This window comes from Meriones unguiculatus, chromosome 7 (genome assembly GCF_030254825.1).
Source record: "Meriones unguiculatus strain TT.TT164.6M chromosome 7, Bangor_MerUng_6.1, whole genome shotgun sequence".
Taxonomy (NCBI): Eukaryota; Metazoa; Chordata; class Mammalia; order Rodentia; family Muridae; genus Meriones; species Meriones unguiculatus.
In genome coordinates, this window is record NC_083355.1 from 47,270,335 (window position 1) to 47,285,383 (window position 15,049).

The window sequence follows — 15,049 nt, forward strand, 5'->3', positions numbered from 1 at the left end:
TGCCGGCAGGTTCACGGATGGGGCCTGGGGCCTGGAGAGATGGCTTAGCAATTGAGAATGTGCCGCTCTCCCAAGGCCCAGCAGCCATCCATTGCTGGTGCCTCAGCTGGGAGACTTGATCCGGTCCCCGCCCATGCTGAGAGTTGAGCTGCTCTGGTCTCTTGCCAGTCTTACGCTTGCAGTCACAGCATCTTCGAGGTACTTGCGACCCTGTCATGTCTGGCAAACTGATTGATAACGCACATGCTCTCAATCTCACTGCCTGCTTCCTACTGAGAAGCACCCCACCAGGCCTCCCCAGAGGCCCTGCCTCTTAAAAGCTCCCACCATCTCTTTAGTTCACACTGAGAGCTAAACTTTCTGCATACTGCCTTTTTACCCAGGAGCCCCACCCAAACCCTAGCACACACTCAGCCAAGGAAGCCAGGCATGATGGCAGAAGCTTCAGACTCCTGCCAAAGCAATTACATATCGTACTTCATTCCACACTGCCAAGGGCAGTGGTGGGGACCCCCCTGGGGCCTCCCCAGGACTCCTTCCTCTCAGCAAGCATGCACAACACAAATCTAGTGTAGATGACTAGCACCACACTGAGCCACCCAGATAAGGGTTTGTTGTGTGTGTTTGACAGAGGCTGCTCTTGAACTTGCAACAGTCCTCTGTTGCCATATTTTTTTAAAACTCCTATTTACATTTCTTATATCTCCTCTTCCTGCTCTACCCCAATCCCTTCCAACACTACACCACCAGTTTAGAGAGAGAAAGAGCTAGTGGGAGAGGGGACAGTTCTTTCAGCTGCTCCCTGCTGGTTAGGGTCCTCGGGTTCCTTGAGCCAGTCCCCAGTTTTCGCGTCACTACATCAGCAGCAAGCAGGAGCAGCCTTGTTCTTTCTCATAGCTCCCCAGCACTCCCTGGGCCCTGGCATTTGTTCTCTCTCCCTCGGATTTATGCTGTCTGCAGCTGGCAGAGCTCAGAGCCCACATGAGGCAGGTAGTCTGCTGCTGTGGACCATCTGAATCATCCCACACTTGAGATTAAAACAATTGTGATAATCTGGTAAGCAGAGGTAATTGGAGCTGCTCCTCTGGCGGCTCAGTTCTAGATTAACTTTTATTTCTCCTTGTTAATATCCACAACAGTCCTACTGACTCAGCTTCTTTGCTGCTGGAATGACAGGCGATTTTCACCAAACCTAGCTGACTTTGTTGTGAGCCCTTAGTGTGTCTTGGGTAAGAGGAAGCTGCTGGCTCGTGTCATTGTGGGTCACCACTCCTCTACCACGCATGCCATGACGGATCCCAGCTCCCACCACACAGGCCTGTAGCAAGCCAAGAAGATGGGGGTAGGGAAGACAACCAAGAGGTGGACAGTAGTTACAAAGACACTTCTAGGTCTTTCTAGGTCCTTCTGTCGGGGCTGAAGAAATGACTGGGCAGTTAAGAGCTCTTGCTCTTGGCTGAGGACCTGGTGGCTCCCTACCATCTTTAACTTCAGTCCCAGAGGATTGACATACCCTCTGACTCCAACACATGCAGGCCAGACACCCACACACAAAAACTCTCCTAGCTGCTTCATAACTGGTATTCCTGTAGCACTAGTTGGCCCTCAAAAGGAACTTAGCACATCTGGTCCTGCCAAGAACAGGAGGATGTGTGGTCCGGGTTCACTTCAGCATTCATAGAGCAGTGTGCAAGGACAAGGCCTGGTGCCCAGAGTGTGATGAAAATAATAGCTCGTGCCTTCAGGCAAAGATGCTTTTCAGCAACAGAAGGGTAATGACAACAAAAATATCCAAGGTTAAAAGGGCGTTAAGGAGCAGATGGTGAAGCCAGGTGCGGTGGCACATATCTGTGATCCCAGCACTGTGGGAGGCAGTCAGGCAGATCTCTGAGTTCAAGGCCAGCCTGGTCTACAAAGTGAGTCCAGGACAGCCAAGGCTACACAGAGAAACCTTGTCTTGAAAAATAAAAAAAAAAGGAGTAGATTATGGGAGCCACACAGCTCCTTCCGAGCACTGGGGAAGGGGGGGTTATCCAGTGTGGGCTATATATGGGGTTGGGGGAGGCCTTTTACATTTTTTGTGTGTGCTTGAGGTTTTCCCTGCATGTATGACTATACTGCATTCATGCCTGGTGCCCATGGAGGCTGAAGCTGCATTGGATCCCTTGGAGCCAGAGTTCGAAGTGAGCCACAACGTGGGAGTGCCGCCAAATCCTGGTACTCAACAAGAGATGCCAGCGCTAGCCACGGTGCTGTCTGTCCAGCCCTTGGGCAGGCTTTTCACAGTCACAGACTTAAAATCTACCCAGCATCAAGTTTACAGTGTGTTTTACTGTAAACAGTCCCCATGAGCAGGCCACTGCTTGCTGTTGTCCGCTTGGCAGCCTGTCCTCTCTGGTCTGTGGATTTGCCTGCCTGGGTTAGATACCAGTGCGACTACACCCATCCTTCTGTTCCTGGCATTCTTGATCAGCAACAACTTCTGGTGTTTTGTCTGGTCTCCGTAGCCCCTGCCGGCCTGTACTTGATATGTAGACAGTTTGAACTCAATGAGATCTACCTGCCTCTGCTTCCTGAGTGCTGAAATTAAAGGTGAGGGCCATCATACCCAGAGCAGCAAGTTTTTAGCTTATACAAGTTAGAGCCTGGAGCAGAACTTCCTTCTTTTTCATGGTTGAGTAGTATTTCACTGTGTGGGACAATGTTTTGAGTGTGTCTTCCAAGGTTCTTGACCTCACAGCTCAAGCCCAATGTGGTAATGCTAAGGTAGTAGAACCTTTGTTTTCTGTGTGTGCATGTGTGTTCAGCAGGTCAGACGACAACTTGTAAGAGGAGCTACTTTGCGATCCCTGGGGATCAAACTCAGGTCATCATGCTTGTCAGCAAGTGCTTTCTCCCTTGAGCCACTCTGCTGCTCATCACCCTTTTTGAGATAAGGTATAGCCCAGACTGGCTCAGACTTAGCCTTCATCCTGCGTCAGTCTCGCAGAGTTCTGGGGCGAGAAGTACACCATCATTTCTCCTGCTTCAGCCTTGACGTCAGTACAGTAGCTGCACAGAACTGGAGTTAGCCAAAGTTTGGGAAATGAACGAACAAATAAAGCAAAGAGTAGATGCAGGTGTCCTAAAATGGGGGGCCCTGCCCCATGTCCCCGGAGTTTGCGGCCCAAGCTGACATAGCTCGGATGCAGCCACGTACCTGAAGGGCTGCCCAGTGCAGCTCACCTTATCCTGGCAACAGAAAAAGCTGACATGGAGGGAGAAGGACCCCAGGGTTCCCCTGCCCTGTTATCTTCCATCAGGGTCCCTATTTCCCCTGCCTTGGTGACCACCACTACCCCCTTCCTTCCTGAAGGGACTCTGGCCAGCTCCATCGTGTCAAACATGGCTCTGGCTGGCCTTGCTCCTCTCCACCATTCCCTCTGCCTTGCTAAATGTTTGATTACATTTCTAAAGCCACTGAAGTCTATTACATTATTTGGCCACTTCCTCCTCCTGGAGCTGACTAACAAGTTCCAGCTATCAAAGTATTGAAGTCCAGCAATTGAGAGTCCCCTTTGGCTCACCTAATTAATGTGCCCAAATAAAATTAAACACCTCATCCTAGCACAGGGTTTCCCCCTTTACCTGTATAAACCGCCATTCATCATGGGCCACATCTGTCTCCTCTCCATCCAGAGGCAGTCCCTCCTGGACAGAGAGCCCTTCTCCTTGTTCCTTTTCTCCCCTCTCCTTTGTTCCCTTTCCCTATTCTCTTTCCCTTCCCTCTTCCTCTGTCTCCCATCTTTGTCCCTTATCTGTGCCCTCTGTCCCTCTGGGACAAATAAATCTCCTTTGTGCCGAGAAAGTGGTCTTGGGAGTCCTGGGCCCATACTTTTTCTTTCACTTCCTGTGTCTGTCCAAAGTTTGTGAACCACATGAGAGTGGGGGAATTCTACTTTGACAGGCGTCTGACAGGAAGATGTTACCCTGTGAAGGACCATAGCCCCCATATAGCTCAGAGGAAGTGGGGTGGACAAAGCTAAACCAAAACAGTTCATGTTCTCCAAGACAGTCACATGCAAATGAGAACCCAAAGGGCTGACACCACATGGTCTAGTGGCTTCTGGACGCTTCTGACCTTCACCCTGGAGGCTGGGGATCAGCCCTGAGCGATGGAGGATGGGAGAGGTCAAGGGAACTCCCAGCCAGTGAAATCAGAGTACCTTGGCACACCAGGAGCCAAGTCGAAAGTCACTGCGAGAAGTCTCAGTGACACCACGGTGCGCCTGTGCACTGAGCCCCGGGCTCCCAGCTTGGGTGGATCTACTCGGGTCCTAAGCTGCTTTCCTCCTCTGCTGGGCCTTCGGCAGCCCTGAGGCTCCTAAGCCCACAGGATGCCAGCTCTGCCCTGGTGTTAGCTTAGAAGGATGCAAGAGAGAATGGGACAGGAAGCTCACAGCCAAGCCAGCTTTGCCTGTTAGGCACAGGGACACATCACCTAGGACCCAGGGTGTGCAGAGGAGCCCCACACACACACACACAGGCATACATGCGCGCGCGCACACACACACACACACACACACGCATGCACGCACACATGCACACACGCACATTTTAGTTCATTTTAAAATCAGAAGAAAAGTCAGGCATGGACCAGGCCTGCAGCTCAGTTGGCAGGGTGCTTGCCTGTTGTGAAGGAAGCCCTGGGTGTCATCACAGCACCATAGAAGACAGTCACATGTTCCCAGCACTTGGGAGGTAGAAGCAGGAAAAGCAGAGCTTCAGCAGCATCCTTAGCTATAGTGGATTCTAGGCCAGCCAGGGTTCTTTGAGACCCTGTCTTAGAAAACTAAATGAAAACCAGGAGGAGGAAGAGGAGTTGAGGGTAGAGAAGGGAGAGAGGGAGGAGAACTAGATTAGTCCAGGTTTGCTTTCTTGCTTTGGTTTTGTTTGGACTTTGAATTTGAGTCTCCCTATGTAGCCCAGGCTAGTCTGGAACAAACCCCAAATCCTTCTGCCTCAGGCTTCATGAGCGCTGGGATACAAACCTGAGCCATCACACTTTCACACTGACCTAGCAGGCAACACAAGTGTAGCATGTCATTTCAGACGTGTTTTTGCAAAGGAAGGCGTGATAGAACTGTGTGTGCAGTGAGCCTGTGCACTTCCACGTCTCTGTCCAACCTCGGGGTTTTTGCACATGCTGTTTCCTGTTTACCACTGTTCCTGCACTTTATACCTCCTTCAGTCTCTCCTGCTTGTCCCCTTTTACTTTCTGAGTGCCGTATGATTACTTCAGGGCTGCAGTAAGGAGCTGGGAATGAGTTCAGCTGCAGAGTGCTTGTAGCTCAGTTGGTAGAGTGCTTGTAGCTCAATTGGTAGAATACTTTCAGCTCAGTTGGCAGAACGCTTGCCTAGCAAGCCTGAAGCCCTGGTTCCATCCCCAGCAGTACATAATCTTGGCATGATGGCACAGGCCTACCAGTATTCAGGAGGCGGAGGCAGGAGTTCCAGGTCATCCACAGCTACATATTAAGTTCCAAGCCAGCCTGGGCTACATAAAACTGTGTCTCAAAAAACCAAGAGAATATTGATATTAGGAAGGAGAGCTGCGGCTGTCTGAGGAGATCCATGGAGCAGGTCTCTACCTGCAGAGTAAAGTAGGTACGGAGCAAAGTCTTGGCAGGAACCAGTATGAGCCCCAGCTGCAGACAGAAGCCTTGAGCAACATTCTGGTCCCGCCCTGTTCACCTGCTGGAGGAAACAGGAACTGCCTGGGGCTGCCCGCCCTGCCCCTCTGACGTGCAGACCCTGAATCGAAACCTAGGTTCTCCGGCAGCTCTTCGGAACACAGCCCAGGCTCTCCAAGGTACGCATCCTACATCCTGTCCCCTGCATCTGTAATCCCAGCATCCCTGCATCCCGACATGCCCCAGCCGCAGAGCCTCTGGGGCTCCAGCACTGGGTGGAGTGTGGCTGGGGCTGAGGGGAGGGCTTGCTTGCAGGAGGGAACCTTTGCAAGCTCTGGCAGGGTCATCCAGACCTGTCAGCCCGAGGGCTGGATGCTGAGGCAGGCCGTATCACTAGTCTGAGGCTAGTCAGCTGCATCATGAAACCTGTTTCAAAGAAGCCACGTGTTCCAAGAAAGCCATGAGGGGAGGAAGAGAGAGATGAAACCCCGCCAGGTCCTTGGAGTTCCACTGCCAGAGGAAGGGACAGTGGGAGGGGAGGGAAAGGAATATGATTAGGGTTTTGTTTGGGCTGGAGAGGCAGGGAGGCTGGGTGGAAGAAAGGTCATTTACAATAGGTCTTGGAATATGTTCTGAGGTAGAAAGAGAATAACCTTGGAGAACTCTCTGGGTTCAGCTGTATTTCACAGAGGCAGATGTAGAGCCCGCTCATGGGAGCCATTCTGGGAGATGTGTTGGTAGGTGACAGCCTGGACAAGGTTGTGTGTTGCACTGCTGGGGGCCTGGACTCCAATCTGCATGAATACTGTCCGAACTGGAGCACTGTGGCAAGTGTCTGTCTGTCTGTCTGTGCCTGTGAAGCACAGTGAATAGTCAAATGAAAAAGGAGCATAAGACAAGGGCATTGGCGCACGCCTTTCACCCCAGCACTTGGGGGGCAGAGGTGGGTGGATCCTGACTTCAAGACCAGCCTGATCTTCAGAGTTCCAGGATAGCCAGGGCTACAGAGGGAAATCCTGTCTTGAAAAACATGACATGGGAAAAAAAAAAAAAAAAAAAAGTACGATCTCCCAGTGTATCCTAGGCTGACTTTGAACTCATGAAGGCCTGCCTCATCCTCCCAAGAACTGGATTACAGGTGTGTAGCAATAGCCTGGGGTGTATCCCAGCGCAGTGGTTTACTAGAATACACCTGTCATCTCAGCACAGATGGGGGAGGGAGAGAGGGATTGGGAGGGAATGAGAGAGGGTACTATAGCTCGGATACAAATAAAATAAAATGTAATTAATGTGAAAAAATAAAAATTTAATTAAAAAATAAATAAAAACCAACTTTGACAAAAAAAAAAGAGAGAGAAGGAGAAAGAGAGGGAAGGAAGGAGGGAAAGAGAGAGGAAAAGAAAAGGAAGGTGCCTCCCACCTCTTTTCACATACACAGATGTGTAAACAATCAATATAATGTGTAGTGTTTTGACTATATAGTACTCTGTCCTAGTCATTCCTTTCTAGATATGTCATTTAATATAGCTAAGGCCCTGAGAGGTTCCGTTTGTGACGTCATCACACTGCAGCTATGTAGGACAGAGTTTGAACCCAGACCATCTGCCTCTACTACCAGACTCTTTGGTACCCTCATCCCAGGCCTCATCCTAGGGAGACTCCAGCCTAGAAGAGACAGAACCTGACAAAGATTGTTCAGCTCCATGGAACCCTGCTGAGAAAGGAGGAACAGGGAGGCCAGGGGACAGAGACAGAGTGAGCTTGGTCATCAGTGTTCATTAGTGGATTCAGTTAACGCCTCTCTGAGGGCCTTTGGCCACACCCTGAGGAAAGGTATTTGTTCTCTGTGGAGAAAGTCAACCGCCCCCTCCCTGTGGGATCAGCTGTGTGCCAAAGGCTTTCTCTGTAGCCCTGGGGCTGGTGGTGGGCACTGAAAAGCCCGGGTTTAGGGACTGAATTAAGAGTGATTGGAGAGATGGCTCAGGGGTTAAAAGTGCTGGCTGCTCTTCCAGAGGTCCTGAGTTTAATTCCTGGCAACCACATGGTAACTCATCTATAATGAGATCTAATGCCCTCTTCTGGCATTCAAGCAGAACACTGTATATGTAATAAAGATATACATATATTTTAAGAGTGATTGAGGGGACACAGGGAAGATCTTTTTGCTGGTTTTCCTTCAACTCAAAACTTAATCCTGCTTGCATTTCAGGACTAAGTCACCTCTCCAGCTCTGTGTCACCAGGCCCCAAAGCTCAGCAGTACCCTGAGTGTGAGTTGACAGCATACAAGAACAGCTGTCATCTAAGGAGGTAGAAGCAGGAGGATTGAGGGTTCGAGGCTGGCAACATAGTGAGTTTCAGGTTAGTCTGTCTCAGAAACCAAGCTAAGTCTGCTCAGTTGGTAAAATACTTCCCGAGTGAGCATGAGGGCCTGAGTTCAAATACACCTTTCTGCAGGCATGGAGACAACAGAGCAAAACAAAAGCCTACCACAGGGTAGGGGTCTGGGGGACAGCCCCCCTGAATTCTGTGACCAGCCTCAGGATTAGTGAAAGACTTTTTCTCAGGATATAAGATGAGGACTGAAGAGATGTCTCAGCCACTAAGGACACTCATTGCTCTTTCTAGATAAAACAGAAAAATAAAACAACTATAAAAAGTATGTCAGTTTAGCTGGGTGCGGTGACACACTGGGGAGACAGAGGCAGGTGGATGCCCATGAGTTTGGGGCCAGCCTACCACACAACAGTCACCAGGAAGCAAGTGTGTGTTCACAGGAATCACCCCTGCTCTGGCCACATGGAGGGCTTCCAGGAGGAGTTTCCATCCTCTGGAATGTTAGAGCCAAGAGACACCCACCTTTCCCTCCTTTCCCCAGGTGAGTGCCTTCCCTGGTTGCCATGGCGGAAGGCGGGAGGCTGCCCCCACCGCTGCCCCCTCGGCTGGACTGGTTTGTGCACACCCAGGCGGACCTGCTGACCCAGTTCAGAATCCCTGAATGGTTCCATGGCGCCATCTCTCGAGAGTAAGGAGACAGTGATAACCTCCATCCTGCCCAGATCCTGCTTCCTGGTCCTTCACTCCTAACAGTGAATATTTGGGTGAGCACTCAGGCGGCAAGACCCTGCTCATACCAGTATACCAGTCTCAGATTAGCTCCAGGCCATGGAAGTGAGGATCAGATAGGGGATACACACCAGTGAGGTCACACAGCAGATACACAGCACAGCTGGGCTCTCCACTCAGTACATCAAGCCACAGCTGCTGTTTTTCACTTAGAGGTACTGTGCTCCATCTTCCTCCAAGTGACACCTGTCCTGATCAGGCTTCAAACCACCAAGAAAGACTGGGTGTTGCTTGTTCATTCGAAGGCTGAGCTATGGTTCAATTGGTAAGGTGCTTGTAGCTTAGTTAATAGAGTGCTTGTAACTCAATAGGTAGAGTGCTTGCCCAGCATACACAAAGCCCTGAGTTCAGTTCTCAGGCCACATAAATAAAGCAGGTGTCCTGTCATCACAGCACTCAGAAGGTGGAGGGCGGAGGATCAGGAGTTCATGGTCATCCTCAGCTACATAGTGTGAGGCCAGCCTGAGCTACATGAGACCGTTTCCCAAAAGAGAAAAGAAAGACAATCTGAAAATGCAGGTCCGCCAGCTGCAGGGTCTCTGCCCTGGTATTAACCAGGTCAGAGTTAGGTGTTCCCAGGTTCTTGGCTTCTTACAAAAGGAACTGAAAATAAGGGCCCACATGAATTTGCAAAAGCAACAAAGTGGTCTAGTTAGGAGCAAAGCAATAATGCAGATTAGAGCGGGTCAAGAGTGACAGCAGGGGCAGCCAGGTGGCTCAGGGGTAAAGGTGCTGGTGGCCAGACTTGACAACCCACAGCAGAAAGAGAAAATCACTTCTGTGGGCCGCCTCTGACTTCTGCATGTGTTAGCACACTTGCCCATGGAAACACGTACAGGATAAACAAATTAAATGTAATTTTAAAAAATTAAGAGGTTGGCAGCAGCAAGCCACATGAGTTGGAATATTCAAGGATTCTTTTTGTTTCTTTCTTTTTTCTTTATTTTTTTTTTTTGGGTTTTTATTATGTTTTAGGGAGATTGTTTTTGGTTTTGGTTTTGGTTTTTTGGGTTTTGTTTTGTTTTCTGAGACAGGGTTTCTCTGTGTAGCCTTGGACTTGCTCTGTAGACCAGGCTGGTCTCCAACTCACAGAGACTCACCTGCTTCTGCCTCTGAAGTGCTGGGACCAACAAAAGAAGGAGAATTTGGTTGTTGCGGGTGTGCCCTGGGTGGTTCTGTTCACAGGCTAGATTAGAGGTCTTTGCTCGTGTCGTGCTGTAACTATGATGCATCTGGCTGTAGTTGTGCATGGGTATAAGGTGGGAATGAAGGACCCACAAGCCTGCCTGAAGGACATCGTCGGGGCTGGGAAGCCTGACTGTTCATGCATCCCAGACCAGTTGGGCCTGAGTCAGACCTTTTCCTCCTTTGTAACGAGAGAGACACTTACATTTTTATTCTGTTTTATGTCTTTAGTGTGTGTCAGAGGAATATGTGTGAACATCAGGCTCTCCTTGGCTCTCACCATGAGGCCCAGGGATTGAACTCAGGCAGACAGGCTTGGTGGCCTGACCCTCTGAGCCCTCTGGCCAGCCCTAAATCAGCCCTTCAGTTCTAGCTACACTTGAATAGAAACTAAATTTGATACTTAAGTGAGAGATGTTCAGGTAGCCTGATGCACATGGGGTACATGCAATCACAGAACATGCAGGTGAGGGAGCTAGGCTGCCAAGGGCGTTACTAGAAGAGGCCGTATGCATAACCACAGCCAAATAAAGCCCGGGATCACTAAGCCAGCCCCCTTGCCTGCTTGCCTCCCTTGCCATCCAGGCTCCTTTTTTTGTGCCTCTCCAGGGCAGCTGAGAAGCTGTTGGAGTCACAACCACCAGGGACCTTTCTTCTCCGAGTCAGCCACAGCCATGTGGGCTACACCCTTTCCTACAAGTAAGGCCATGGATGGGGTAGATTGAGGCTGGAGGCTGGCTGTATCCAGCAGTCCTGGAACACTGGGGTGGACCTGAGACTTGTATCTGAGGAAGGGAGCGGGCAGGGATGGTGACCCCTGCACCTTTACCTTCAAGTTAGTGACATGAGTCTGGGTCAGGGAAGCCAGGGCTGTGAGCTTCTGGGGCCCCAAAGATTTTGGCATCTTAGAACATCCAAGGCAAAGCCTTCCCTCTTTCCTTCCTTCCTCCCTCCCTGTCTCCCTTCCTTCCTTCTTTCCCACCTTTCTCTTTCTCTTCCTTTCTTGGGAGAGGGTCTCATAACCAGGCTGGCCTTAACCCAGCACAGGAAAAACTGAGGCAGGAGGATCTGGAATTCAAGGTCATCCTTGGCTACATAGTAAGTTTAAGTCTAGCCTGTACTATGTGAGATGGTGTCTTTAAAATGAAAAGATTACTATCATTTTGCTACTGCTGTTTAGTTGAGACAGTCTGACTATGTAGCTCAGTCTGGCCTCCAAATCTCTCATCCTCTTGCCCTCAGCCTGCCCAGTACTTGGACATCAGGCAGGCAGCACCACAATTAGCTTGAATCCCTTTATTTCATCCACCCATGAACTCCTGAGGCGGGCCTTAGAAACCATGTGTGGTGACTGGGGAAACTGAGGCACAGTGGCTGCATGGAGAAGGTGGTGCACAGGGCAGTGTCCAAACCCCAGTAGTGTCTCTACAGAGCCCAGACATGCTGCCGTCACTTCATGGTGAAGCTTTCAGATGATGGGACGTTCACCCTCGCTGGGGACCACATGACCCACGCCTCTCTGGACGCCCTGGTCACCTTCCACCAGAAGAAGCCTATTCGACCATATGGAGAGCTGTTGACCCAGGCCTGCGGGCAGGTGGGGACAAGGGGATGCCAGCCAGCAGTCAGGGAGTGCCAAAGGTCCAGGCCTGGGGCTGCTCCCACTGCCAACCAACCTTCAGGTCTGCTGAGCACCTGCATGAATTCACTGGGGCTCAGCAGGGATGGCATTCCTCTGAGGCTAGTGACCTACCTGATAGGAGCTGGGCTAAACCTGCTATGGGAGGGGCTTTTTCCTCTGACTGCTGATGGCCTGGCCTAAGATCTGCTGTAAGATGGAGCTCTTTCTGTGGTCTGAGAGTTGTGGGTGAAGCTCTTTCATCTGCAGCTAGTGGGCATGGCTCCGTTGAGCTCCTTTTAGGAGGCCCCCAACCCAGGGTTCTCCCATCCCAGCCTTTCCCACTGCTGGGTCTGAGCTCTGTCTCTACCACACCTGGCAGGACGACCCTGCAAACGTGGACTATGAAGATCTCTTCCTGTACTCAAATGCTGTGGCTCAGGATGCTGAAAGCCAAGTTCAGAAGCCTTCCTCCTGCCCACCCGAGGAGGTAGGTAAGCCTTGGGCACCTCCAGCTTGGTTTGGGCCAGCAGAAACATGCTGCTAGAGCAGGCCCTTCTAGAAAGCGTTCTCTTCTGTAGCTAGGTAATTAAAGAAAAAGAAATTCCAGTGAGTTCAGACTCTGAGATTAGACTCTATACTTGAGTCTCGGCTTACGTGGAGCTCCAGTAGAGCGCTTGTCAGGCACGCCTATGGCCCCGGGTTCCACCCTGGCCCCTCCAAAAGTAACCAATAAGTTGCAAGCTCCGCCCCGTGCCCCCAGCTGCCTCATCTGCTCACACCCTTCAGCCAACCTGAGGCCTTTCCTCCTCAGGCTCTCCACAGGGCCACTGCATATGCCTGGCTTCTTCTAGAAGCCCTCATTCAAGGGTCTCCCTTTCTAATACCTGGATCTAAAGTGTCCCTGTTGTCATCTGCCCTCCACCCCCATCCTTCCCATGTCCATTTGTGCCATTTAACCCCTCCCCCTCCCCTACCTCCTCCTATGTGGTCATTGCAGAGAACAAGTTTCAAGTTGAAAGGCACTTGTCTATTCTGGTGTGGATGTTTCTTTTCTGTTTCTCCCATCAGGCTTTGCAGTCTGGCGGCTCATTCTGGCCTACTGTCCTCACCCCTCCGAGAGGATCTGACACTTTGTGTGTGTGTGTTTCTGTTGAGACAAGGTTTCACTCTCTATCTAACCCTGGCTGGCTTCAAACTCACAGATGCTCCTGCTTCTGCTTCCTCTAGTAGGATTAAAGGACTGGCTTGTGGAAGGAGCGTGGCTAGTGGCTCTTCAGTGTATATGAGTGAATAAGCGACGGATATGTGTATTGAGACACTTTGAGGCCAGTGTGGCTTCTGGGTGCCCCTTGAAGCCTTGCTGTACTCTGGGCTTCCCATATGGTGAGGAAGTTCTGACTGCAGTGGGGATGAAGCAAACTAGGGTTTTGGACATACGTGTGGGTGCAAGTCAGAGAAGGCATCCTGGAGGAGGTTTTAAGGAGCTGGGGTAAGAAAGTGGTTCGTTTATACAATGGAATACTACTCAGCCGTTAAAATAAGGAATCATGAAATTGCAGGCAAATGGATGGAACTAGAAAAGATTATCCTGAGTGAGGTAACCTGGACCCAGAAAGACACACATGGTATATGCTCACTTATAAGTGGATTTTAGTCATATAGTACAGCATAGACATACTACAATGCCCAGAACTCAAGAAGATAAGCCTGATGGGCATCTTAGGCTTCATGTGGGCCCACTAGCTAGGGGAGTGGGGGATGACTCTGACACGGACTATGTCGCCTGCTTTTGGGTCACGTCCCCTGATGGGACTTCCCAACCAGGCCACAGGGGAGAAAGACTAAGTGAGTCCTCATGTGAATAGATGAGCTGGGGTGTCTGGGTAGTGCAGCTCCCCTATTCTGAGGAGAGGAGAGAGGGGATGTGGGATGGAGGGGATGGGGAGGAGAGGAGGAAGGGGCCTATGATGGAGATGTAAATTGAATTAATTAATAATAAAAATTTTTAAAAGGAGCTGGGATAGGAGGATGAGAAGCAGCAAGACACAGGGATGCAGGAGGGCCTTCTGGGAATGGAGGCCTGTGCAAAGGTCCTGGGATTCTGTGTGTCTGCAGAACAGAGTGACAAAAGGCAATATATGGACTGTTGTGGGCAGGGGCCTCAGGATGCTTAGTGACCCCCACCCCACCCCCAAAATGAGAAGGGTGGGACAGATGCTGACATGCTGGAGAAGTTCACTGAGCCACACCTCTAGCCCAACTGTGGTTCTTTTGAGAAAATTTGCCAAACTTTGGGAGAGGTGGTGAAGCCATACACACAGAAATGGGCAGGATGGGGCAAGGGTTGGGTTTGGGAGCTCCAGGGCCCTGGGACGGGGTTCTCGGGTACCCCAGTGCTTTGCTGGGCAGAGGCCTCAGGCCTCCCCTTCTCTGTTCTAGGCTTCTGAAAGGAGACCATCCAGAGCAACTGATGAAGAGCTCGCATCGGCTCCCTGCTCCCCAAAAGCACCTTTTGAGGAAGCGGGACAAAGACTGTGGAAGAACCTGAGGTCACTGCCTCAGACTAGCTGGAGGGTGAAACAGCGGCTCACCTCACACCTGCTGGGGGATGCCAAGCACCAGCAGCATCGCAGCCCTGTGACCCGGGCAGCCAGCTGGGATAGCTCCAGCCCCTCGGACCCCTGTGCGGCCACCTCTCTCCAAAGCTCCGAAGAGCCCGAGGCCTGGAAAGGCAGAGGAGCCACCCTCAGGGCCTCCAGGCCTGCTAGCTGGAGGGAGGTGGTCTCAGGGGTCAGAGCCTGGCCTGGAAAGGTGGTGAGGGCCCTGTCGGCCCAGGGAAGCAGGCCAGAGCCTGTAGACTTGCTGGAAGCCCAGGACTGGCTACCGGAGGAATACCTCCCACCACCGCCTTTTGCCCCTGGGTACTGAGAGTGCCTCCAGGATCTTGTACATTCGGCTCCTTTTAAGGTCTGGCCCCTGTCCGCACAACTAGGGAACTGTGCTAAAGAGGTACAGAGCTGAATCCAGCCGAGAGAACTGGTTTAATGGTAACAGAATTAATGCTGCCACTTTAAGGGCCAAGTGAGATGGCCCAGCGAGGAAGGGGGTGAAAGGTACTTGCTTCCAAGCCAGACGACTGAGTTCCAGCCCCAGGACTCACATGAGGAGAGGAGGACCAGCTCCAGAAAGTTGTCCTCAGACCTCTACACAACCATAAGTAAATATAACTTTAAAAGACTTCAGAAGTGACTTGGTGGGCCCAGCATGAGCCTGTCTCACCTCTTTGACCATGTGTATCCATGGGCCCAACATCTCACATAGCCACATTGAATTAAAAATATTTTTCTGAAAGCTTTGCATCTGTGGGTTGGGGAAATAACTCAGAAGGTAAAGTGTTTGCCATGCAAGGGAAAGAACTTGAGTTTAAATCCCCAGAGCCCAAATAG

At 51.0% G+C, this 15,049-nt stretch overlaps 1 protein-coding gene across 2 annotated transcripts; it reads left to right on the plus strand.

Annotated features, from left to right (window-relative positions):
- The first annotated feature begins 44 nt into the window (after positions 1-44).
- Positions 45-14,954, plus strand: Hsh2d (hematopoietic SH2 domain containing). 2 transcript variants are annotated; one of them, XM_021653844.2, is made up of 6 exons: positions 45-5,851; positions 8,550-8,696; positions 10,592-10,681; positions 11,414-11,579; positions 11,983-12,090; positions 14,043-14,954. In XM_021653844.2, the coding sequence occupies exons 2-6, from the start codon at positions 8,572-8,574 to the stop codon at positions 14,529-14,531; spliced, it is 978 nt and encodes a 325-aa protein (XP_021509519.1). In that variant the 5' UTR covers positions 45-5,851; positions 8,550-8,571; the 3' UTR covers positions 14,532-14,954. The 2 variants fall into 2 exon arrangements, with proteins under 2 accessions (XP_021509519.1, XP_060243337.1); XM_060387354.1 differs by lacking the exon at positions 10,592-10,681.
- The last annotated feature ends 95 nt before the right edge of the window (positions 14,955-15,049 follow it).

Excerpts from the sequence above, each read along its gene's own strand:
- Hsh2d (XM_021653844.2), top strand. The coding sequence starts at position 8,572 with ATGGCGGAAGGCGGGAGGCTGCCCCCACCGCTGCCCCCTCGGCTGGAC. Across the intron at positions 8,697-10,591 it reads CATGGCGCCATCTCTCGAGA|GGCAGCTGAGAAGCTGTTGG; the intron begins GTAAGGAGACAG and ends GTGCCTCTCCAG. Across the intron at positions 11,580-11,982 it reads TGACCCAGGCCTGCGGGCAG|GACGACCCTGCAAACGTGGA; the intron begins GTGGGGACAAGG and ends CACACCTGGCAG.